This window comes from Corticium candelabrum, chromosome 11, assembly GCF_963422355.1.
Source record: "Corticium candelabrum chromosome 11, ooCorCand1.1, whole genome shotgun sequence".
In the NCBI taxonomy this organism is placed as follows: Eukaryota; Metazoa; Porifera; class Homoscleromorpha; order Homosclerophorida; family Plakinidae; genus Corticium; species Corticium candelabrum.
This window is the reverse complement of record NC_085095.1, coordinates 624139-648956: the sequence shown is the minus strand read 5'-3', so window position 1 is coordinate 648956 and position 24818 is coordinate 624139. Positions and strand designations below refer to the sequence as shown.

The 24818-nt window shown below is 39.1% G+C and overlaps 6 protein-coding genes across 7 annotated transcripts in view; 4 read left to right on the top strand and 2 right to left on the bottom strand.

Moving 5' to 3' along the window:
- The window catches only part of LOC134186628 (EF-hand calcium-binding domain-containing protein 6-like), an 8775-nt gene extending 7144 nt beyond the window's left edge, over nucleotides 1–1631 (bottom strand). For both annotated transcript variants that reach the window (XR_009970975.1, XM_062654626.1), the window contains exons 1-3: nucleotides 1244–1631; nucleotides 879–1172; nucleotides 51–157 (exon numbers count right to left, since the gene is read on the bottom strand). Coding sequence is in view for 1 of the 2 variants with exons in the window: in XM_062654626.1 (XP_062510610.1) it covers nucleotides 51–157; nucleotides 879–1170 (399 nt within the window). In the remaining variant the exon portion in view is untranslated. The remainder of the gene's footprint in view (nucleotides 1–50; nucleotides 158–878; nucleotides 1173–1243) is intronic.
- A 779-nt stretch (nucleotides 1632–2410) lies between these two features.
- Nucleotides 2411–3923, top strand: LOC134187425 (large ribosomal subunit protein uL1-like). The gene is made up of 4 exons (XM_062655543.1): nucleotides 2411–2473; nucleotides 2580–2881; nucleotides 2944–3116; nucleotides 3667–3923. The coding sequence occupies exons 1-4, from the start codon at nucleotides 2469–2471 to the stop codon at nucleotides 3835–3837; spliced, it is 651 nt and encodes a 216-aa protein (XP_062511527.1). The 5' UTR covers nucleotides 2411–2468; the 3' UTR covers nucleotides 3838–3923.
- On the bottom strand, nucleotides 3800–13614 carry LOC134187424 (staphylococcal nuclease domain-containing protein 1-like). Its single transcript, XM_062655542.1, has 33 exons — nucleotides 13503–13614; nucleotides 13294–13446; nucleotides 11343–11466; nucleotides 11206–11284; nucleotides 11056–11137; nucleotides 10911–10992; nucleotides 10753–10844; nucleotides 10227–10271; nucleotides 10109–10166; nucleotides 10017–10057; nucleotides 9703–9809; nucleotides 9546–9636; nucleotides 9215–9306; nucleotides 9038–9155; nucleotides 8884–8966; nucleotides 8714–8824; nucleotides 8199–8274; nucleotides 8073–8141; nucleotides 7944–8016; nucleotides 6973–7085; nucleotides 6827–6919; nucleotides 6680–6775; nucleotides 6541–6621; nucleotides 6425–6482; nucleotides 6247–6370; nucleotides 6126–6192; nucleotides 6018–6070; nucleotides 5905–5959; nucleotides 5789–5836; nucleotides 5628–5672; nucleotides 4828–4938; nucleotides 4728–4772; nucleotides 3800–4012 (listed from the first exon to the last, which is right to left on the bottom strand). Exons 1-33 carry the CDS (start codon nucleotides 13542–13544, stop codon nucleotides 3941–3943), a joined length of 2679 nt encoding a protein of 892 aa, XP_062511526.1. The 5' UTR covers nucleotides 13545–13614; the 3' UTR covers nucleotides 3800–3940.
- A 230-nt stretch (nucleotides 13615–13844) lies between these two features.
- LOC134187422 (uncharacterized) lies at nucleotides 13845–21192 on the top strand. Its single transcript, XM_062655539.1, has 12 exons — nucleotides 13845–13987; nucleotides 14053–14129; nucleotides 15040–15143; nucleotides 17983–18057; nucleotides 18125–18256; nucleotides 18313–18450; nucleotides 18745–18834; nucleotides 20113–20170; nucleotides 20229–20319; nucleotides 20636–20726; nucleotides 20788–20859; nucleotides 20912–21192. Exons 1-12 carry the CDS (start codon nucleotides 13872–13874, stop codon nucleotides 21083–21085), a joined length of 1218 nt encoding a protein of 405 aa, XP_062511523.1. The 5' UTR covers nucleotides 13845–13871; the 3' UTR covers nucleotides 21086–21192.
- A 290-nt stretch (nucleotides 21193–21482) lies between these two features.
- On the top strand, nucleotides 21483–23111 carry LOC134187423 (uncharacterized). Its single transcript, XM_062655541.1, has one exon. It carries the CDS (start codon nucleotides 22251–22253, stop codon nucleotides 22875–22877), a length of 627 nt encoding a protein of 208 aa, XP_062511525.1. The 5' UTR covers nucleotides 21483–22250; the 3' UTR covers nucleotides 22878–23111.
- A 598-nt stretch (nucleotides 23112–23709) lies between these two features.
- Nucleotides 23710–24708, top strand: LOC134187047 (uncharacterized). Its single transcript, XM_062655163.1, has one exon. It carries the CDS (start codon nucleotides 23778–23780, stop codon nucleotides 24516–24518), a length of 741 nt encoding a protein of 246 aa, XP_062511147.1. The 5' UTR covers nucleotides 23710–23777; the 3' UTR covers nucleotides 24519–24708.
- The last annotated feature ends 110 nt before the right edge of the window (nucleotides 24709–24818 follow it).

Genomic DNA, 24818 nt, shown 5'->3' with positions numbered 1-24818 from the left:
ACACAAACAATAATTACTTCAGTAGAACAAACATCAACGGCGTGTCTTACCTCTTGTACAGTTCGTTCTCGTCCTGCAGATTGTGTTAATGGACGGAGATGGCTTTTGTGACTGACAGCTCGACTGGCAGGAAGTTCTTGAGGATATACAGCTGGAGCTACAATGATTAGTATTTCAGTCATTAAATATTTAAACAAACATTGTTGAGAGTTATCAATATGAATAGCAATTTTGCACTTACATACATTAGTCTAACATCACATGCTTGCATGTCTTCATGTTTATTGAAAGTTATGAAGTGAACAAATGTTACTGTGCTAGTATATGGATTTTTTAGTACAACACACCTATACTGTAAATTACTTCAAAAATCTAAGCCAAACACTGCTAGTGCCTCAACTGTAATTTATGTTTTTATAAATTGCATCATCTTTACAAGGTTATAATTTATTTAATTAATTAAAGCTAGCCTTTGACATTCTTGAAGCTCTGATGAGTAATACTTCATGTTGCTCCATAATCAAACACTTTTAATTAACTGAAAACTTGGTGTCTAGGTAATGCTATTTACCACACAAAACAAAGTTTACCTGAATCATGTATCTAAGAATATGCAACCAAGAATACGATAGGCACTGTGGCTGTTAATAAACATACCAGGTATGCCTTTAGTAAAATAGATAAACTCTGATAAACAGACATCATCAATATATGGTTTTGAGTACTAGTAAGTTCTTGATTAATTAAGACACATTTGTACTTTCAAGTTACCTCCTTAATTATCTTAAAAGCAGACATTAATGATACTTTAATTACTAAACACATTAACTAATCAAACTAAGATTCAATAAATAAATAAAACAAAAAAATGCCTTTGCCTTGAACTTTTCCATCTTCTGGCACTGTTTCTAAAGAATGGCTGTTTAATGGAGGAAACAAACGGCCTGATTGGTGTTGATGAACGTCATTTTCAGTAGCCATGACTCCGTTTGACGTAGCTGGTCGCCGCTTGTCTCCGGCAGAATGAATACCTTGCACTGTAAGTTTTTTCCTGTCACCAAGCCTTGACATGGGATGTTCAATTTGTGGCAAGTGAGGCATGCAGGTAGATCCATAGCGTCCAGGCAGAGCAGCAGTCTCGGGCCTAGCAAACGTGGCACTTGAAGCCATTGCTAGAACAAACAAGCAAACAAAGCAAGAGATGATGCATCAGATTTAGGACGTCCGCAGTCCAAGTATATACCTGTAGTTGATGAAATATGATCCCACCAGCACACGCCAGGACGGTTCCTAACACACCGTCGTTGCGGGCAACGGCTTCAGCGATTGGCTCCAAATGAAATCAAATTAGCTTTGGAATGAAGACGTGTGGCCAACACGTGACAAGTGTTGCTAATAGTACGTATGGTAAACACCAGATTGAAAGAAGATTAGACTTTCAAATGTGCTTGCCACGTTAGGTATGATCAAAGTGTTATGACAATAATGCCATTAGTAGTACCAATTTGGTAGATAGTTGCGCCAAACTGCTATATTTCACTATTAAGATCTAGAAGGCCAAACTCCTCAACAGAACTTTGCAGCCATAACTCAGAAATGCAATACTTGAAGCAGTAAGTAGAAACACTAGCACACCACTATTGCCAAATAATTTTTTAGTTTTTATCAAATTTGTATCTTGTTAATTAATCAAATATAATTAAAATTTTTATTTCAAATTTATAGTCAAGTTGCGTTGATTTCAAATTGCTTTGATTCACACTGATCATTTCCAATTTACACTAATTAAGTCAAAATTTACAATTTATAACTTAAAATTTGCGTTAGGATTAAAATTTAAAATTGTATCCAACCAAATCTAGACTTAATTTAAATTAGTATTTTACTCTTTTTTTCTCTTGGTGACTTACAAGTCTATAGTAGGCCTCTATAGCTATAGAGAAGTAAGACAAAGCTAGACCATAGCACCTCCTTTTCCCAGATATGATTAGTCTCAACAAGTTTGTAACTTGTGAGAGTGACCATCCATATTGCACAAAACCACACACAAAAAATTACAGTAAAATAGTATAAACTAAAAAATTCCATCCATGACTGATGTTGTTCTGCTGAAAGTTGAGGCTCAGTCTCAAATGCAGCTTCTTTGTCCAAGTCTGTTTTGCTAATAACGTTGCAGTCTTAATTAATAAGCCTGTTTTCCTAAGTAGAATGCTTTGCCCGGTGAACGTGCACATGTATGAATCGATCAGCAAAGCAAATGCCGAGTTTTGTCGTTCTGTGATCTAGATAGAAAAATAACCTATTGTAGTAAACTAGCTAGTTGACATCACGTTCGAATAAGTATTACACGATTATAAACTGCAAATTTTCACACATGCCCAGCGAAGCCAATTCCGTAGTTATCCCGGATACCACGTGTTAAACCTAGTTTAGTCACTGTCCCGGATAGTAAGTTTAGGGTCGACGTGATGAGGTAAGTCCTACTCGAATCTGACTGTTTCGCAGACATCCAACGTCGATCGCTATTCGTGTGGTCCACATAAGATTAGACTAGAGTCACTCTTGTTTGTGCGTTACAGCAAAGTTACAAGAGACACTTTGTTCGAATGCGTCGGTACGGTGCTCAAGGGTGCCAAGGATAAGCCGAGAAGGTTCTTGGAAACAGTAGAATTGCAAATTGCGCTCAAGAATTACGATCCTCAAAAAGACAAACGTTTCTCGGGCACAGTCAAGCTGAGACACATACCCAGACAGAAGATGAGCGTGTGCGTGTTAGGTGATCAGCAGCATTGCGACGAAGCGAGAGCTAATAACATTCCATGTATGGATACGGAGGATCTGAAGAAGCTAAACAAGAACAAGAAACTGGTAAAAAGGCTTGGTAAGTTGCATGCGTAGAATGGAAGTGGTGCGTTCACTCTCATCGAGATGTTTTGTGTTTAGCTAAGAAATACGATGCTTTCTTGGCATCAGACAGTCTTATCAAGCAGATTCCGCGTCTGCTGGGTCCTGGACTGAACAAAGCTGGCAAGTTTCCCACTCTCATTACACACAATGAGAGTATGGTTGCAAAGATTAACGACGTGAAAGCTACCATCAAGTTTCAGATGAAGAAGGTACGTCTGTCCACGCTGTTTGTACTTTGCTTGTTTGTGGAAGCGTAGAAAACGGCCTTGCTTTGTGAAAAACTACATTTTGGGGGAACCTTTATTTGGCTAGTTAGCTACAATGCGTGAGCAGGTTTTTTCAGGCTTGCTAAACGTCTGCCAATTAAAAAATCTAGTTCACAAGGAATGTCACTGGTAGCTTTAAATTCCATCAGGTAGATACAAGTATTAGACAGGGAAACAGAATGTCTCAATGTATATGAAGATAGACATTGTTTTGTGGGGAATATAGACAATGGCATATTAGCAGCAAAGGCAATGAGCTGTGCCTCAAGCAGTTGATGATGTTGTAATATTCGAATCTTTATGTGAACCACTAGAGTAGCATACATGTCCCAACCCTGTCAGCGATAGAAATGGTAATACACGTACACACTTGTTGGTGTAGTGGTGTGTGTGTCTGTGTCTGTGTCTGTGTGTGTCTGTGTCTGTGTCTGTGTGTGTAGTAAAAGTTTGTTTCAACTACTAACGACTCTCATCGTTGACAATGTTTTTACAGGTTCTCTGTCTTGCTGTTGCTGTTGGCAATGTCTCTATGAATGAAGAAGACTTGGCAGCTAATGTACATCTGGCAGTGAACTTCCTAGTGTCACTTTTGAAAAAGAACTGGCAGAATGTTCGAGCGTTATACATCAAGAGCACGATGGGCAAAGCCCAACGGTTGTTCTAGTTTATTCACTGGTGATGTAATTAGAGAATGGAAATGTTTGTACATTACCACAAACATGAAAATAGAATCCATTCTGTCTCAATCAATCATTGCCAGTTCCTGTCTAGCTCGACTTCTTGTAGCCAAATTCAATTGCTGTATCGGCTGTGATGTCACCATACTGCCAGATATTGCACTGCATAAAAACAGGGAAAAATTAATTAACAAAAATCATAACCAGGTAGCAAGGATTCAACCCTCAGGCAGCAACCGAGTGATTAAATCCTTGCTTGGGTGTTCACTGGAAGGTGTAAATTCTATAGTCCAGAAATCTCTGTGTACACTGAGTATACATTGTACTTATACAGCAATCATGCATTAATAACTGAATGGGTTTCCAACATAAGGTGGAGAGAGAGATTATCATGCTGCTGTATTTGATTTAAAGGTGGTGTGTGCTGCTAAATGGTTCCAGTTGTCCAGGGAGATTGTTAGGATATGATATGATAAAAGTGGGCCAGACCTATGGAAGCAGTGTGAGCTAGTCTCTCCTGACTCTCTTGCGTAATTGTCATACGGGCACCAGACAAGGCAAGCGTGAGAGAGTATGGGGACAAGGCTAGTGTGAGCCTTTAGGCAGCCATAGTTGACTGGTGCAATAGTTTCATAATAGTTAGTACAGTACATAATATTATCCTACTGTTAGCACAAACTTCCTCTGTGGACTAGATTACTTATAGTTAATTAGATATGAGTGAAGTAGCCACCAAAGTGAGATTGTCAGCAAATGCTGTCCATCTTACACCTGCGATGACCTGATGTAGTCAGCTGGTTCATTAACTGACTTAATCATTCAGGTGAAGTTAAGTTAATCCATGCATCAAAAAATACGCACATATGTAGAAACTTACTCTGTTTGCCTTTGCTTTATTTTGTGCTGCTTGGTATTCTTCAACCTGCCACATAGGTATCAAAACCACACTTTCATATCTCTTGCTGCTAGCAACTCACAAGGGTGGTAAATCGTCTTTCTCTTCGTTTCTCAGCAAGTAGGAGACCACTTTCTACGAGGCTCTTGCCAAAGTCAGTTTGGCTTTCAGGGTCGATGGCAGTGACATAAATCTACGACACACAGGTTGAGTATTAATAAATTATAAGATTTCATGGTGCAAAGATGCTGTTTAACTAAAGCACAAGGAATGAAAGGCAACACTATCAAATTTCATAACCATCCAGAGCAGCTCATCTTAGAATCTACCATACGATATTCATCCCTGTACCCTACATGCATTCATTACAATCAAGTCAACATTTAGAAAGTGCCACTCGGATTCTACGTATATTTGGATACTCTGACGGAAATACAGGTTGGTCTAGTGCGTGGTCAAGAACCACAGCAGTATTACTCTAACCCTGGCGCATGCGCACCTTGGGTCAATTACATACACCTGTACACCCCTTGTTTGGGTCAGCATCTTATAAAACTGTCCAACATTACCTTTTACCCTTTTCTTTTCTCTAAGTGATGTGAATGGTGACATTCAGCAACAATGACTAAGTATTGTGTTTAATTAATTAAAGAAATACAGATATTCCTAGGGGCCATGCTAAGGCTGTGTCACTAGCTGTGTATTCACTACAGTAAGTATAGCCTGAAACTAATTATTTACACAAAGCATGCAAACAACTTCGCTGTACACCCTTACATAAGCTAAATTGATACATTCGACCCTATCACCAATTAGTCTCAGTAGGCAGACCCTTTTCCCGCGTCATACTTCTCTGATAATATCAGCTATTGATATACCAACCTCTGTTCCATTCTTGTACTCCACATTCAATTTCATTTCACGATTCTGAACACAACATTTAAATTATTCACATGCAAGCAGCAACACAACATGACATCAAAGACATCGGTAAGCATGAAGAAAAGACATACACAGAAAAACGACAATAATGAACGACCTACCAAAAGATCTGAATTTAGAGAAGCCATTGTTTCACTAATCCAATCTTCCTGCACATAAAAGTACAATATAGGCCAGAAGGTCATACAATATCAGCTAATGCACCAAATGGTCATACATCCTGTGGCTCTGCAACAAAGGCTAAACGATACTGAGTGGCCTGAGGAGGAAGTCTACAAAGGCACATACTGTAATATAAACGACTAAATACAAGGAATCACTAAAGATTACTTGGAATAGGCAGCTGGTAGCTGTGCAAGATTTATGGTCTTAGTATCTTCTCTCTGCAAACAAGGTAACATGAAGAACACAAATATATAGAAACCAGAAGGAACTTACGTTGCCAAAGTCAATGTAAAGTATCTGTACCTGACCACCAGAAACTTTTTCAACTTGTGCGCGATACCTTGAAAATATAAGCAGTGCAGTTTATCAAGACAAATCTGATCATGTGACCTACCATCGGTTATCTGAAAACTGTGCAGCACAAATATCCCCTTTCTTTGGTTTATATGCGCCTGCAGTTGGAGGATTGGCTTCAAACTCTACCCGTAGTTGCTCCATAAACTCTTCTAGCTCAGGACCTAGCACAAAACAGTCTTTCGTTGCTGTCACTTCAACTATAGAAGCATCCTAACCGGTAGCTATTTTCTGAGCCCAGAAACTGATTGGACCACTAAGTTCAGTCACAACAACCTGTCTCAATGCCCACAACTCAAGTAACCGCCAAACTAAATTCATGTCAGTCTCTCACATCCTGGTATTCGCACTGTCGTTCTGAATCTTCACTTATAGTCTCTTCTTCAACTGTTGTCTCCTCATAGTTAGCCCAAATCTAATGGTGAAAACAACTACATGACACAATTATAATTTTCATATCCAAACTCCAGCACCTTCTCTTTCTTAGCTTTAGCGGCATCTTCATTGGAGTAGAGCTCTTTCGCATACTTTGAGCGATCAGCAGTAAAATGCACTGATGCCAAACCAGCCTGCAACTGATCATTAGAAAAATCTTCATTTGACACATTTGTACTACACACCTGCACCAGGGCTACTGAAAGATTTCTGTTTTCGATAAACAACCAACCAATGAAATTACCGGCCTTGTCCATGCTGTCCACTTCAACTTCAACCTGTGTAGACAAAAATTCTATTCTCCCCTCATCTTAAAAGAAAAGCATATTGCCTCATGTTGTAGACAAAATTCCTTTGTAAATGTAAGTGCATCCTGGCCAAAAGGCTCTCCCTCAGTCTGGTGACCACCACGACCAACTTGAGCCACTCGAGGGCAACTGATACCTACACATCATCAATCATTGTCATATGACCATCAGACCCTGTATGAAATCAAGCAGTCAAGGTATGCTGGGGTAACCACAACACGTTAATTAAAATTACAGATTTTTCTAAGATATTATTAGTTTTTGTAAAATAGTCACCGCCGTGGCTTAGTGGTTAGCGACAATGGCTACCACTCCATGGTTTGGGGGTTCAAACCCCAGTGACGACAGTAAATTGTGAAACTTGTCTGTCTTTCTTTCTCATGTTTCTCTAGCTTTATCCATGAGACTATGACTCGTTTCAGTTGTTGGGGAGTTTCTGTGGTCTGGCAAATGGTCCGTTGACGATGACGTCCAGTTCTTTCCTGGTGGTCGTTGATATCCACTAGGCGTGCTGTATTTTGTAATTCCTGCAATTCCTGCAATCTATATCAAATTGGCTAGTCATTGATCGCCATTGTACCCCGCTGGGCTCACCTGCCAGGTTGATGGGCGCCCAGATGGGGGTAAAGACCCCACTTGCCCATTATGGAGAGGCATAACGACACATTTGTAAAACACCATTCGTGTACAGCAGAAATGCTACGTAAAGAGTTTACTACAATTATCAGAGATATTGAGTAAAGAATAGCTGCTCTGCTAAGCTGCAGTACTTAGAGAGAGTGCAAGATAATTATGTGACTATCCTTTACTATGTCTAGCAACAAAAAGGTGTGGAAACAATTATCCTGCGATTCCTGCTATGTGCTGCTGATGGTTTTAGTTTACTTGTCCTTTCCACTAACAAATAAAAAGCAAATATTTAAAATATACCAAAATACTTATTAAGAATTAGTGACCACCTTAAAATCAGTATATTACTTTGATAAATTCTAACCTGCCAACAAAAAGGTGATGAGACATGTTTCTTTCGGAATGTAGAGTCTCAATCTAGAACCACTAGCAACAAACTACATGCACAGCATTTAAAAGCTCAACCATGCCTCTAAATGAAATAGTTACTGACCTCTACAATCGCCACTGACCGACCAGCTCTCTGTAAGAATGGCAAAAACTGTTTGGCTTTACTGTGATCCTGCAAACCAAAAAACCATAATTCACACAGTTAATGGCCTGTTGTCACAAATAGTACTCCAGATATGTCGGCAACTCTGTGAACTGTAGCATCTTTGTTTTTTGCATGAATGCCACGCATATTCTTCTTGGCTCTAAGTCACAACAAAATTGCTATTAATGTATTAATTACGTTAACAACTCTTTGTAGAGGGTATTCTGGATACCATTCAGAACACAGTAATAATAACAAAGGCATGCTTAGAATCAAACACAAAATCCATGTGGGCCGTAATAATATGGGCAATGAAACAGAGAGAAACGTTACTAACCGATTCAGCAAATCAAGCAAGCATGTTATGGCTAATTCCTCATTCTGAAAATCCCCATGGCATTTACCAAATTACTACAGAAATATAAATGGACAACAGCTAAACATATAACCACCAAACACAGAAAAACACCAAATACAGTAGTCTGGCTACAAGTAGGGTAGATGGGAGTCACAGCTGTTTAATTAATTAACTAATAACCCTAATTCTAAATAAATGCCACTAGCTTTTGTAGGTGTGGTTAGGAGGCCACATTACATACCTCAATTCTGCTGCCAAAAGATCATCATACTTCGATGAGCGATGTTCGTCATCTTGCCTGTGCCTTACAGCTGATGCAAAACCTTTACTAATCAATGCCTCAGCAACATTGCTATGAAAACAAAAACTGATACCTAAAACATTTCTTTGCTAAGCAGTTCATTATATTACATTCCTCCTATTGATACTGTAGCACATGTTCTTTCAGGAAAAGTATTTTCAGCTGGTTTCACGTAATCCACAACAACATTCACCTGCGAGTAAAAATGTTATATTGCAAAGTTACTGCCATCGACTTGTCTATCAGATCTGTATTATACATTACCTTCTTTCCAATCAGTTTCTTTCGAAGTAACTCTCGAGCCTCGAACATATATGGAACATCATACAACATTCGACCAGATCCACGTGGAGATACATCAGTTTCTTCATCTTTCTCTTTTCTAAACACAAAAAACAACTACAGAATACGTAACACACATACTGACATGTAGCTTTTTACCTTGGTGGTCTCAAGCTTGAAAGATGAAATTTTTTTGTGTCGCCATCAGCTTTTTTTATGACAACAGCATCAGCATTGATGACTTCAACTACCTGCACAACACATCGCTGTAACATTGATCACAGCCACACGCATCAAATGTGCAGCATTATATTAAATGCAATTTTGAACAAGCTATGTTATTATACATTATTGACTATCATACAGATGAGATAACGTCATCCACATTCCTCATTGATTCTATGATCAACCGAAAAACAAAACTAAATTCTTTACTAATAAAATAAAGTGCATTAATTTTAACAAATGCATTTTTATGACAGTTTTTTACCTTTCCAGTAAATTCTCTCTCAGATGTTGTAATTGCAACTGTAGGTGCAACATAGCCACGCCACAACCTTCGCTGGGCATCTTTTGCTGCCCTGTATTCAATAATCATTAAGCAATTTAATTTAATTCATTGCTCATGTCTAATATTCAGTACAAACTTTTCAGCTGCTCGCAGTTTTTCTCTATCTCTGCTAACAAATGCCATGCTCCAGTCAACACAACGAGCAAACCCCTCACGTAGAAGAACTTCAGTGATGCTGCCAGCCTACCCAAAACACAAAAAATAAACAATTAGTTCAGTTACATGCAAACAGCAATATCATTTTAAGTTAAGTTAAAAGAGCAAAATGGCTAACACCTTTTATAACCGGTTTCCATTTACCAAATAAAACTCATAATAATAGTACAGTACTTTGGTACACTTGGTACATAATCCAAGTAGTTTCCGTCTATCTACTGAGTTATGACTCACCGGATGCAGAATTGAGCCCACAATATTTTGATTTGAAAAACCTAACAAAAATAGTGAGTGGAACAAACTACACAAGAATCGGTTACACATACCTTCAACTAGCACTTTAATATCACGCTGTAACAGCCGAGATTCAACAAAAAACTTTGCCTGCAGTAAGGAAAAATAAACTATTATCAGGATTTAACAGCATAATGTCGACATAATTACCTCTTCAGCAAAAGGTTCCCCCGCCTCCTGCTTAAAGGCGGGCGTCTAAAGAGCAAAATCAAGTAAATTCCTTCATAAAAATAATAAATAAACAACATACTCTAAAACAGCAATTTAGGATTTACAAAAGAGTGATTGCATGACATATAACTACTAGTAGTGGATACATAGCACATATGGCATTGCAAACTTGTGTAATTTAGTGCTTGTTGCTTGTACCCTCAAATTACAAACATTACACTTGAATCTTGAAGACCACCTGCTCGTGTAAAATCAAATTTCTGGGTAATACAAAATGCTTAAATAAATAAATAATTTTTAATCAGCTACCTACAACTGAAAGTCGAGGGAATCATCAACTGGTGAAAGTACAATTTTTGAAATGTGCCTGGGCACTATGAGCTGTGCCCACAGCCCTAGACCTCACTTGAACAAAACTGAATTATGTCTCTTTACCAGTTTCCTCGACTGTGACTATGCCTCTGTCAAACAACTTTGTATATCTACTGCTAATCCAATAACAAACCTTGATTCCTGCTAGCATAAGAGTAATGTACTGATGAGATGGAAGTAGTTCGACTCTCATTGTGCCAGCGTCTCTAACAAACTCAATCACACCTAAACCCACAGTACAAGATACAAATTAGCAAGATCTAACCATACCGACTTAAGCGTTCAAATTACCATCTATCTCTTTGCCTTGATTCCTGGCGGCAAACTGTTCTGCAGCAGACTTTTCAAGTGACCACAACACCTGACGTACATGCTGGAAACATAACAAATAGAAATAGGAAACTTAATTAACTCTATAGTGACAAGGCTCCATTACCTTGTCAGGACTATCACTAGACCATTTTCCCTTCCCACTAGCTTTTGCAAACTCCTCGAGTTCATTTAGCTTCATCTGTTCACTACAGCATTAATAACACATCACGATTAACAGATACCTATTGCAAGTTTGAGTAACAAGAATGCTCACTCGCTAGGCTTAACACCAGATCTTTGAACTGCTAAACCTTCCATAATCACCTGTTCCTTCACATTCACATTCTCATCACCTATAAATGGTTCACGATGTCATCAAATTGCTGTAATATGATTGCTTGCTCTGCAAACCTTGCTTGACCCATACAGTACCATATTCACGACCACTAGTAGCAACTTTGTATTCCACTGTAAATGTTACTTGCTTTCCAATCAAAAGACGTCGAACAAACTCGCGCGACTCAAATGCGTAAGGCTGTACAAAATGTTGTAATCAGTAAAAATACACACTTCAAGTACTGTAGAGGTAAGTATGACACATGTAACAGTATTGTCAAATGTTCAGTGATATTCTATAGCATTTTGTGTACTGTACTCAAAACAAACCACTAACACACCATATACATGCTTACTAGCGTAAGTTTCTGACTGACTCATGGCCAAAGGTAAAGAACGCGTGCTTCCACAAAGGAACAGGCAACCAACAGTGATAAAAAATGAAGCATGCCATACCATAAGCAAAGATACAAAAACATGACAGTGAATGTCATTACTGTGCGATCAGCATTTCATTTCAGCAAAATCAAACGACCAAAGCCATTTCAGCTCAAACACAATTCGACACACAGTATGAAAAAACCGCACTAAGTTTAGATGTCGTACAAAATCATTTATAAAAAACAAAATGAAATGCAAAGGCATAATGTTCATCAACTGCATCAAGCAGTACAAACTCTAGATCAACAGTTTAGTGATGAAACAGAGAAGCAGACAATAATGCTTCAGCTGTCTGAGAAAAACTGCATTGCCAAGAGTAACATCAAATACAGTCAATACATTTTCAACAAATGTGATAATAAGAACCAAGTCTTTTGATAAGCACATCAACGTTCTCCGTAAACTATAGCAGAGCACTTCCATTTTGGGACTATGCCAGGAAAATAACCATATAACAGAATTGTGTGTCATAGTGTACAAGACAACACACTAAAAGCAACTCTTGCATTAGTGTTTACATCATGTATTGATATGCTCTGTGCAGGAGAAAAATCATTGCCAAGCAATTAATTACATGAAACAAGTATACAGCCAGGAAGGTACATGCTATGTCAGTAGCAAAAAATTTCACACATTCATAGGAAGAATAGGCGCATTGAGTAGAGAAGAAATCTGGAGACAGGTGATGATGAGACAACTAATGCCTGTTCTTAGTTATGGGAGTCATTTGTGCAACCTAAAATCGAGAAAAGTTTGCAAGTTAGTGGATTCTGCGTGGAGATGGGTGATTAGGGAAGGGCTGGGAATAGGATATACCAAGTCTGTGAGAAGTACAGTTGGAGATTGGTTTGACGAAGCTAGCAAGTTGATGATGAAGCAACAATTACTATTTATCCATAGAGCTGTTCACAGCCAATACAGTTTGGTTGTAGAGGTAACATTGGGTACTAGGAAGTCATCGCAATTGTGAAAGTCAGTGAACAAAAACCTTGAAATTGTGAAGCTATGTACTCATCATATAAACGGTTTAAAGAAATAGTACATAATACATAGATATGGGTGTACTTAGTGGTGATATGTAGTTGTCTTTCTTTTTTTCTTTGTATTATTGTAGTGAATGTATGATAGTGGTGTGTATGTAGTTTGTCCGTGTGTAGTTTATGTCTGCCCCTAAGTGGGAACTGTAACTTATTTGGGTGCGAGAGAAAGCATATTATTATTATCATTATTGTTATTGTTATTCACAATATATGCATCTATGTGTTGCATGTCTAACTAGACTGGAATCAAACAAAACACATCAATGACACATGCAACCTCTTCAAACAAAGACAATCACTGCAATCACTAGCTACCACATCACCAAAACCAAAAAGCATTGCTCAGCACGTGTTCCCCAATTGTTGCAAAAAAATGTCAATATGCAAGACAGTGCATCATGGATAGACTTAGCTAGTGCAAGTCACTAAATAATAAAAATACAAAATTTGAGTAATGCAACAGAAACTGCAATATTCACTATTATTGATGGTGCAATTTTGTATTTTCTATCTTTTACATTTTGAACAAATTTTGATCAACACACCTCATCGGTCATCCCGGATGTTTGTTGTTCTGCTGTCCCTTGAGGCTTTCGAGCAAGTCTAGGAGCAACAATTCCAGACAGGCCAAGTATGCGTTCTGGTGGTGGTCCTCCTTTCGGCTGGCCACGTATCACCACGCTGTCACCAGACAAAACCTGCGAACCAGACGTGCGCACGGGTCATTTCAATAAGACGATCGGAAAACCCTGACCTGCTTGATAATTCCTTTGTGTATCTGTGGCGGTTGCGCCATGACTTGCTTCAGTAACAAAACGTAAAAGTACAATACAGACAAACCACGTGAGTAACTGTGAATTGACCGGAAGTTAATAAATAGCCCGTAGGTAGGAGTAGTCTGCACTTTTCATTTGTTTGGCATGGTTCAGTTCAGTTGGAAAGAAAACTAGTGACTCCGGAGGTAAGACCTACTCTAAACTACGTAGTTAGACTAAAACTATTGTCTAGAAATCGAAACGAAGTTATTGGATGGACTGAAAAGTATGTGGAACCAGAACATTGTTCCATAATTTAGATCCCGTATAAGCTCGTCATATCCGCTATTATTACCGCGGTTGGTGAAATGCATGTTGCCACAGTGTGTTGGTTTACTGCGCTGAGTATTATCAGCGTATCCTATGGAGCAGATGTGTTTCTAGAGAACATATCTGTGACAAAACTTGCTTTTGGAAGTTGCAAGTAGGTTCAGTCGACTGACTATACACTACTATGACTGACATTTGTTCTTTCTATATTGCATCTAGTCGACATGATCTACCACAGCCACTTTGGGATAGCATAGGAAAGCAAGAACCCGACCTCTTTTTGTGGTTGGGGGATGGTACGCATAACCTGATTCTGAAATTTGGCAGCTCTGTCATGTTGCTGAGAAATGGTGTAGCTGTTACTAGAGCGGGGTGCGGCCGGTTGTGACTCATGCCGCCGTGGGGTTTCCAGTTATGGTAGTTGCCCGCGGTGCTGCTGGTATGTACATGACCCCAGTGTGTATGTACATAACCCAGGTGTTTGTATGCACTTTGCCCTAGTGGCTCTGCAGAGAGGCAAGAGACAAAGGGTGATTTTCTCGAACTTGGGACACTTTCTAGATCTGTGGCACTGTACTGTACAACTTGAGTTAGGCCTCCCTTACCATAATTATTCTAATTGAAGCACCCCTCTTACTGAAGCGCCATCTGAGTTGCAATTATATATTAGGCTCTAATTAGAGTACCTTTTGGAAAACAAAATAATTTTTAGAGGCGCTTAACTATTTCCAATCATTGCGAAAAAAGCAAGTAACAATAGGTCCTTATTGATTGCCTAAATGGCACTGCTGTATCCCTGGCTGTATCCTGTAACGTTTTCTAGATGGTAATTGAGGAACAGCTGTATTTGAAGGTTTGCAAAGCACAGGTTAGGGTGCACCTAACATGTTTTCCTATTTTCCTAGTGGTGTAGTACCTTACATTTTACAATGAGCCCTATGACTGTAATTACATAATCACCCTGTAAGTACCCCTCTAAGTGAAGGGCGCCTTGTGGAGCCATAATTATTTTTTACACTCTAATTGGAGAGCCATTTAGATTGATAATTATTATTTAGAGGCACTATAATTAGAATAATTATGGCGCTCTCCATAGATTAATTAATAATTACTTAAGTAACTTTGCTGCAGTCACTCTGCTCTAACTTTCCACTGTAAATAGTTTATGACTGTAGTTAATTAACAGTTTGTTTGTCTTGTGTGTAGCTGTGTATGCTGATACAAGAATATTTCCATTTGTGTGGAGGTCATCTTCACTGTCAGTAGTTAGAGACAAATTCCAGCAGCAGAAAAACAATCCGAATTACAAAGTGGGTGATTGAATATGATTTAAGGTGGTGTGATTTGTGTGTGTGTGTGTGTGTGTGTGTGTGTGTGTGTATGTGTGTGTGTGTGTGTGTGTGTGTGTGTGTGTGTGTGTGTGTGTGTGTGTGTGTGTGTGTGTGTGTGTTCTTAAGCAAGAAACTAACACACATTTGCTTCTCTCGACTCAGGAGAATAAATGAGTACCTGGTCATTGACTGGGGTCTTAAGCAGCCATCGGCTGTGACGTGACATCAGCCACTGGGGTCCTGGTGAGACTTCGGGTGCTCACACCACAGTTGGCTTCACAAGTCGGTGCTGCTGCAAGTGCCTGGCCTGGCTCCAGGAGTTTGCTAGCGCAGGCCCAGAGTTTCCTGAGTAGCGCACAGGGCCCAGCTTAACAGCTGGGGGCGTGACCTCTGAGAGGCAGCTCCTGACATTTAGGATTTTTAGGTGGGTGTGTGGGTGTGTGTGGGTGTGTGTGCACGCGCGTGCTCCCATTGCACACCTACCTGCCTGCGTGCGTGTGTGTGTGTGTGTGTGTGTGTGTGTGGGTTTGTGTGTGTGTGGGTTTGTGTGTGTGTGTGTGTGTGTGTGTGTGTGTGAGAGAGAGAGAGAGAGAGATGATGATTGTGATCAGACATCACCCAACAATTATGGCTGCATTTTTGGTATTCTGAGCAAGTGAAGTACACAATGCCTATATAAATGGTTTGTGTACAATAGTGTTAGAACCAACTTGTTAATAAAGCCTGGGTTAAGAACTAGAAGATGAGATGAACATTTGGAACACAAAAGTGAAAACTAGCTGTAATTAGAGATCAATTAAGATATGATATGCAGTAATCTGGGGCCTTAAAGGAAAGCAGTTTGGTCACCAAAAAAGTCTTGCTACTTTGTTTACTGTAAACAAGTATGTTTCAATACTTAATCTGACATTCACTACTTAATCAATATGAAGAATTTCACTTAGTTGACATACTTCAGTGCAATCAATGCAACTTATACTATAACAGTTTATGTTCTAGACAGATACATGTCACAGAATTTCATCATTGTCTCACTCTTTGTCTAACGGATGACGTAAGCCTTCCCAGTTTCCTGCCATAACGTGATAGCTATGGTCTTCAAAGTCTTTCTTCATGATCTTCAACAGCTGGTGCACTTAACTCTGGGTCTTACGATGTGTTGTCAGGATCTTCAGTAGATACATTGACACTCTGGTCATAATCAAGAAGAGCAGCTGACTTACATGAGACTTCAGGCTTTCTTCAAAACGAGGCAATACTCCACTGGCATGTAGACATTGTGACACCACAACTATGTCCATGTGATCTCTACATGCCAGTCATGACAGCCTCGTGGACTGTGCATTCCTTCTGTTAGCGCGGTTGACTGGATGACGAACATGCAAAAGAAAGATGCCAATTTGTCAGCATTATTTAGTCACTTTTGGCCACGGTGTGACCATAAATATTCACCAAAGAAAACTATTTGTTCTCAAGTGCAACTAAATAGAGCCTTGTAATCCATTCTTGAAGTGATAGAATTAAACCACGCTAAAAGTCTTGCAATATTGTTCTAAACAACTTATGAGAGACAATACTCTCTTTGTTGGAAGGTTTTGGGTGGTCACTATGGGGTTAGAAAATATGCCGTGCACACGTGGCACTGTTTTATGAATAATTATTATGTTGCTATTGTGGTGTACATCTGTTGATGTAGCAGACTGTTTGTGATTGTTACAGTGTAGCATTGTAAGGCTTGTCTCTGGTAACTAAAACAGTGCCAATAACTGCAGTGCTAAATGAGAACTGTCTAGACCTGAGTCATCGAGTCATTTTGACCACCTGTAAGAGAATGTATTGCTCTGTGTTTATACAGAGATTCCAGTCACCAACACTGCTTCTGTCTTGCAACAGTTACTTGATGTTGCTTGGAGGGAGCTGTACGAAAGCTTGTCTGTTTTGTAGAGTAGAAGCATCTAAACCAATGTAGTTTTATTATTAATGGACTTTGAACTATTAGACATACTATGTTAGATGCTGATTTCGATTTTATTAGGCAATGCCAAATAAGGTAGTTTGTCCAACATATATAGAATCTAAAATAGCTATGCTGTATTAGCTTATCAACTGGCAGCCATAGGCTGTAGTATTATTATCAACTTTGGTCTGTTTTAGAAGTGGTAATACCAGTGACTGTTTACAGTGTTCTTATTGTCTGTTTTGAAGCCAACCCACAGAATGACAAGAAATAAGTTCTAGTGGTTTCTGTTGCGAATCAACTTTTAGAGTGTCATGCATCTTGCATTTTGCAGTTAATTAACAAGACTTGGTCTGAAGGATCATATTTAGGGCACCAGATGACTAAGCATCGTACCTGGTACCTGTATATAGATCATAGGTGTTTGCTTGCAGAACACTAGACAAGCAAACTTCACCATATTGGTGGTTAATTCATCAAGTTTCTTATTATGTAGTAGGGTTCTTGGCAGACGCTTACCAGCAATAGATGTTCCTTGCCCAGAAACATGTCAAGACTTACAGATTTGAGATGAAATAAGTAGATTATTGTGTTTGAATTGTGCTATAATGGTTTGACAGTGGTTTTTATCCACTAAAGCAAATTAATGTAATGCATATGGCTCTAAAAGCTGTCATGCACGTTATGTGTCTTTTTTAAAGAAGTTACAGAATAAATCTGACTCATGAAGGGTCAAACTTGTGCTCCTGGTGTCTTTGCATTTGATTTTCATATTAATACGGGGCAGAACCAGTGCTATAGTTGTCAGTTATTATTTTGTTTCTGCATTGTTGATTGTAATAGTTGTTGCTGTTTGTACAGAAATTTGTTGACAGTGGAGTTCCAATATTTGGTGTATGGGACGATCATGACTACAATTTGAATGATGGTGGATACGTATGTGTGATTGTTACATTGTATAGAAACTATAAACAACACTGTTACAGTTTGTTGTTGGTTTTAGGAAAATGTGGGAAGAACACAAGTTCAGCAAATTTTTCTGGATTTTCTTGATGAAGATGCAGACAGCTGGCGACGCAGTCGAGATGGTTTATATGTCTCTTATTTGTTTGGAAAAAATGATGAGAAAGTGAAGGTAGTGTTACTTTACTCAAGTTCTTGTGTCAAGTTTATAACTTGGTATCTGCTTAGTTGGTTCTTCTTGATGTTCGTTCTCACTTTGATCGAGCCACTGGAGATGTTCTTGGCCATGATCAGTGGTCATGGCTTGAGAGAGAGATCATTAGTGATGATGGAGCTGCTCTAGTTCTTGTTGCCTCTGGAGTGCAAGTATGGGAAATTCTTATTTTGGAATTAAAGGGTGAAAGGGCGTAGAATTGGAATAAAATAAGAAGTTGATTTTAAGCTTGTTAGGATGAAGATGGACCAACTGGAATTTTTTAATTCCAGCTTTATGGACATTTGACTTTGGTTGCTTGTCAGGCTCTTTTGTCTTAGCTGGTCTGTAATGGATCAGCACTTATATTGATTCATTGACAGGCACAAGTCTATAATAGGATGTTTGTTAAGTGTAGCAAACTCCTGCACAGGTTTGGGGCTATAGATTTCTTGTTTTATTTGCAGGTCTTAACAGAGATGACTATCATTGATAAGTTTGGAAGTACACCATACAGTAAACAACGTTTGCTGAATATTCTCAGTCAAAATCCAAAGGTACACATGTCAGTTATTGCTCTACTAGAAATCTCATAACCTTTTCATGATTTATTGTGGAAACCAGTTGTTTACTAACTGCACTGTACAAAACACGTTAGTGAAGTAGTTATTTAACATATGTTAGTGGGTGAACAACTTTAGTGTGACTTTTTTGTTGTACTACACCATTTCAGGATACATTTACGCATGGTCCCATCAAACTTCTTTTATGTCGATTCAAACTTTTATGTAAAGTCACATCAAGTTTGTACGATGTTAGATCAAATTTGTCCATAGTGATTGTCACGTTAATTTTATATTCTGTCAAATTAAGTTCTCGGTCACTTCAAATTACACGAAGCTAATTCAAATGACAGCAAGTGATTCAAAGAACATTTTAACAGTTTCAAGAATAACGACTAAGAAGAGCATTACCTCTTGTTCTTTCTTAAGCCTGGTTCACAGTATTGACGCAGACGCTCAGCTGAGTGTCAAAGACACCGCCTTGACACAGGCGGCATCCTTTGATGTTAACGCTGACGCTGGAATAGGATTCATTTCTATTCCAGCATCAGCGTCAGTGTCAACATCGGCGTCAGCACCATACTGTGAACCGGGCTTTACATGCATCGTACTTGGATATGAGTGTGACTGACAGGTTGAAAGTGACAGTGATAACATTTGATCTAGCACCACACCAACTCAATGAACAAGAACAAGAAAGAACATTAGGACATGCCACTTTGAAAGCTATTTCTTGTATTTGACGTATGTGGATTAAATTAGATGTAGCAGGTTTCTCATCAAAGTTCTAATATGAATTTTTTATAGATACAGTAGAACCCATAGGTCAAGATACAAGAAACTGAATGCAGAATCTCTTACTATTATTTCAGCATCTATACAACTGTACTGTCATTTTATCTTAGGTCTTCAGGTGTCAGAATAAGTGGAAGCTAGGCTTTTTTAATATGCAAGTCTTCTAAACGTCTTTGTTTTTAGCACAACAATGCTGAATGTGTCTCATTTATGCACCTGAAATGTGATGTGACACAGTACAGTAGTTGCTAACCATTCATTCTGATAATGCCAACACCTTCTTAGCTAACAGAGGCACATTTGTACAACTAACAGGAATTCAGATAGAAAACATAGTCATGCATTTGAATTAGGTGGGTATTTGTTATTATTTACATTGTTGATTTCTCTGAGATGGAGCTATAAGTTTGATGGTTATGTGTGTTGTGTATTGATGATATAATAGAGGCAATTGTTGCAGTGATTTTGGAATTGCAGGTGTTAATACTGTCAGGTGATGTGCACTTTGGAGAAATCAGCTGCCACAACACTTCTAGTGAGGCCATCCTCAATAAATGGAACTGATTAGTCTGTGTACTTGGTTATGTTAATAGGTTATCCACTTTATGAATTGACATCATCTGGCTTAACACACAATTGTCTCATTTCTCTAGTACCTGAAGTCGTTTGCAATGTGGCCTTAAAGTATGCAGAAATTAAAGTGTGACTTTGTTTTAGTGTGACTCTATTTAGTGTGCGTCGTAAAACAGGCTTCTTTGTGTTGAACAATAATGTACAAACATTAGGTGTTATGTGTAAGATAAAATTTAGTCTTAGTTTGGAAATTTGCACCAAACCATTTAAAATCACCAAACTGTAAAATGGACGATATTATCAATATCATTTATAATTTAGAGAAGTTTCATGTCATTTTGTCAAGTCAACACCTGCATTCATAGCAAATTGTAGACTTGACAACTGTTTTTATTAGTTGTTGCTATTAAAGTTGTTCTTTTGGCAGCTATTTTTTGTCACAAAAGAAACGGATTTCACCCTATGTATATTCAGGTCTTAACTATGGAATGGTCACTATCAACTGGAGTACCCGTCAGGTATCTTTCTCTGAGTTCTAGTTTCACATACTTGAACCATTATTCTGCCTTTGTATGGTAGGTAACTATGGCTGTCTATGGTCAAGATTATGTAGTTATGAACCACTCTTACAACATGACAACGGCGAGCTCAGTATGTCATGTAGAACCTTATTTTCTTCGTGAGACTTTGCAATTGTATTTAGGGCTTGGGAAGATTTTGCCCAACCTCAACAGCAGAACACTCAGGCACTTGGGTAGTTACTTGGACATTAGGGTTGCTTGTGACATTGGCTATGTGTCGGAAAGTGCTTTGCAGGTATGGTATAAGGGAGAGTAGATTAAGTACAAAAGTAGAAAGAAGGACTGATAGTGAATAGTGACATTGTTTAATTTCTTTTTAATACATATATCTCAACAATAGAACAACTGCAGTACATGATTTGTTGTTATGTAGTACTGTTTGTGTAATAGTTCATTAATTATGTGCATGAGATAGTCTGTACTTGGTACAGAGTGGTGCTATATAATACAGTTGTTGCATGGGTGTTTGTGGTACTGTTTTATGTCAAAGGGGAAATGAACTGGTATTGTGAGAGGAAATGAACTGACATTTGTACAGATGGCAGTTGTATATTCCATACTTCCTTGTCAGGAAATATGTAGGATTGTGCATCATCATGTGACCTTTGTTTGGCATTGTTTTTCCTGTTTGTTGAAATGCTTCACATTACATTCTCAGTCTAAGAAAAGGTTATCAACCACAACATCCAGAGTCAGGTACCGAGATCTAGGTGTTTTTCTAATGTCTGACGGTATGGCTAGTGTTTGCCATCCAAATGCACATATCGATCAATATCTGTAGTAGTGTGGGTGTTCTTGCATTGACCAGTTGTCTTGTATAGCTGTTTGCTTAACTAATTAATATGGTGTGGTAAATGAAGCCTGTACCATCTGTAGATAGTTAGTAATTAGCTGTTGTGGAAGACACTGTATGATAGCTCGGTACCCACATGACACTCACATTTTATCAGTCAAGTAAGTCACTGTTGACTGCAAGACTGAAGCAACTGGTTGTGATGAGTCATGTTTGTATACAGAATATTATAATGCAACGTTGCTTTGTCATTTTCACGAGTCATAAATACCTACACATTGCAATACAATGACTCTGGCATAGAAGTAATTTGCATACAATGGGTTTACAAGCATATGGGTTCAGGTCACCATGATGATTGGGAAACCATAACTTGTTATGTCATCACACACAAGGTCTGACGTATGGCCTGTAGATGCCTGTACCTGTACCAGAGACTGGTTGATTGATGTGCATAGAAACTCATTTGACCTTATTATAATGTGCTCTCTGCATATGTTTATTATGTACCATACTAAGCAATTGTCTGGTACTGCTGACATGAGCAGTTATGCCAAACAAATTGCTTCCGTTGAACTACTTATTTAAGGAGGCTTTGAAAGTTAACGAGTCAGTATGAATTGAGGTGTAGGTAGATCAAGTTACTTTGTTAACAACCAGATCAGAAGATGCAGAAAACAGACGTCAGATTTCTTCTTTGCTTTATTGTATCACTTTGTGTAGTCTCTACTTATGAGACTGCTTTGCCATTATCAGCTGAGAAAATGTTACTGAGAGATCATCCCTCCTCACGACCAGCTAATCTGACTGTACCGCACACAAAAGTTCGAAGTGTTGTTCCCTCACGGTCTAACGGAAGAAAGGAGAATGAGAGTGATGTAATAAGAAAGACTCTAACAGCTGGATTTGTCAAGAATGCTCTAGCTAACAAGGATGGTAGACAAAGGAGTCGGTCTCAATCTTTTTTGCCATTATCCTTGGCATCATCGAGTGCATCACTGCCGCAGACAAAGAGCACTTGTGACAGTCTTCCCTACAGAGTGACAGTACGGCATGTAGTCAGCAATGTTATTCAGTGTGAACGGAAAGTTATGGTGAAAATGTGTATGGGATACTGCAGCAGTTACATGCAGCCAGCTGGGAGAAGGGCTTCTTCACGATGCTCTTGTTGTAGAGGAAAGACTATTCATGTTGACGTTTCTCTTCACTGTGGTGCTGCTGGTAGAGTGATCAAGAAAGTTCCTTCTGTTCCAGTGTGTCACTGTCGGCCATGTGCTCTAGTAAATCTTCATTAACTTAAGTTTAACTTACTTTGTTGGTGAATATTGGTTGAAAATTTTTACACTTTAGGCCTGTGTATAGTGTGTAGACTTCATGTAATGCAACTCACTGCTGATTTTTAGTAATTAAACTCTATGTTTTATATATTAATTAACTCTAGTAGCTGCAGGCAACAACTCAGGCACCAGGTGTGCTGTGATTTATCCAAAAAGACTTCGAGAACACAATGAATTGATATATTAATAAACAACAAATTACGTATTTCTTGTTTCGAATCTACATCATGATGCACCCTTAGATCCTTCTTGTGTGTGTGTGTGTGTGTGTGTGTGTGTGTGTGTGTGTGTGTGTGTGTGTGTGTGTGTGTGTGCGTGCGTGCCTGGGTTTCTGTGGGTGTGATGGTAGGGAAAGAAGCCATCTGCCTCTAGTTGAATACGGATACGTAGTATAGAGTACCTTAGGAATTAGGAGCGGGTTTTCTTTGGTAACAAACAGTTGTGCTTACTGTCTATACTACAGATTGTAGGGATGTGCACTTACGTGTGGTACTGTACGTGTACAAAAAAATTCACTTTGTAATGTATAGGTTCCTGATGTGCGTCTACGTACCGTGGTGGTTGTCTTGTACTCCACCGGTACCTTTCTTGTATACAATTAATAAGAATCTTGACAGCATTTTGTTGAGTAGTGCTGTTCACTTCTCTTCTGTTTACGTGGGAGGTGTCACTATCACGTCTGTAGTGTGATTCTACGAATGGAAGGCGGATCGTAGTTTCACAGCCAGAGAACCGCGGTGCCGGTTCCCGCTATCAAGTGCACTATCACACCTGACCTGATGTTCGCACCACTCTGTTGCCAACAAAGCTACAGTTGGTCTCCACAAACTGTCTACTGGATCTTGGAGGAGACAAAGAATGGGTTTCTGCTTTCATCATATGCTTGTCCATTATGTAAGACGTTTGTGTCATCTATCCTTCGTAATTCTCGTGATAACAATAACATTGCAACAAGGAGGAGGAACCGCAGAAAGGACGAGGACCGAGAGCTCGCGGTCAACAGCATCTGTTGCTAACCTGTCGAAAGTTGACTCTTTGGTGAAAACTACAGACAGTCCTCAGTACACGAGCACTCCTTTTCCGCTTCAGCCGATCGTGTACGCAGCAGATGAAAAACTTCGTGTCTCTAAACCCCAAATTAGGTATGAGTATGTCATAGAACAATATAAACAAACAGTGAAAAATCAGCATCGTTTGACACCGACGTCTGCTCAAAAGTCACCGGCGAAGAGACCAAAGCCGCCAATTAGACAGGAATGTCTACCATGTACTGTTTCACGCTTCTTCACTCGCAGAACAGCTAGTTGTCAACCTACTCGTCGTTTTGTCGCCGTCAGCATAGGATTCTGTACTCAACGATTTTCTACAATACTGTGCTACGGTGAATGCGTCAGTTACTCTGAAACACATCTGCAGAGGGTCGCCAGTACTACCAAGATATACGAAGTCGCACACGTTTGTCGCTCTTGTCGGTCAGTCGGTGAAGTAGAATACAAACTAGAAGAAGTGCGATGTTCTGGATACTCAAAGTACAAAGTGAAAATACCAATAGAAAGGAAATGCAGTTGCCGGCCTTGTAGTCTGTCTAGTTTCGTCTAGAGCGAAACATTCGCACGTCTGGCCGTATATATATGGTGTATACATGCATCGGAGGCCGAGCACATCTCTGTCTTCGTAGCATCGACACTTGTAGCGTTGTTACCGGTGGCTGGTTGTAATTACGCTGTGAGTTTTGTGTTAGCAAATAAACTGTTAGACAGTCTGTTTATAATAAAGTCTACTTTACTGTACCACAGTTGTGAACTAGTTGTCTGTGTAGATTTACCGCTAGGCAACTACGGAGACCGTTTTTCAAGATGATGTTATCTTCCCATCACATGGGAGATTTGGTACCTATAG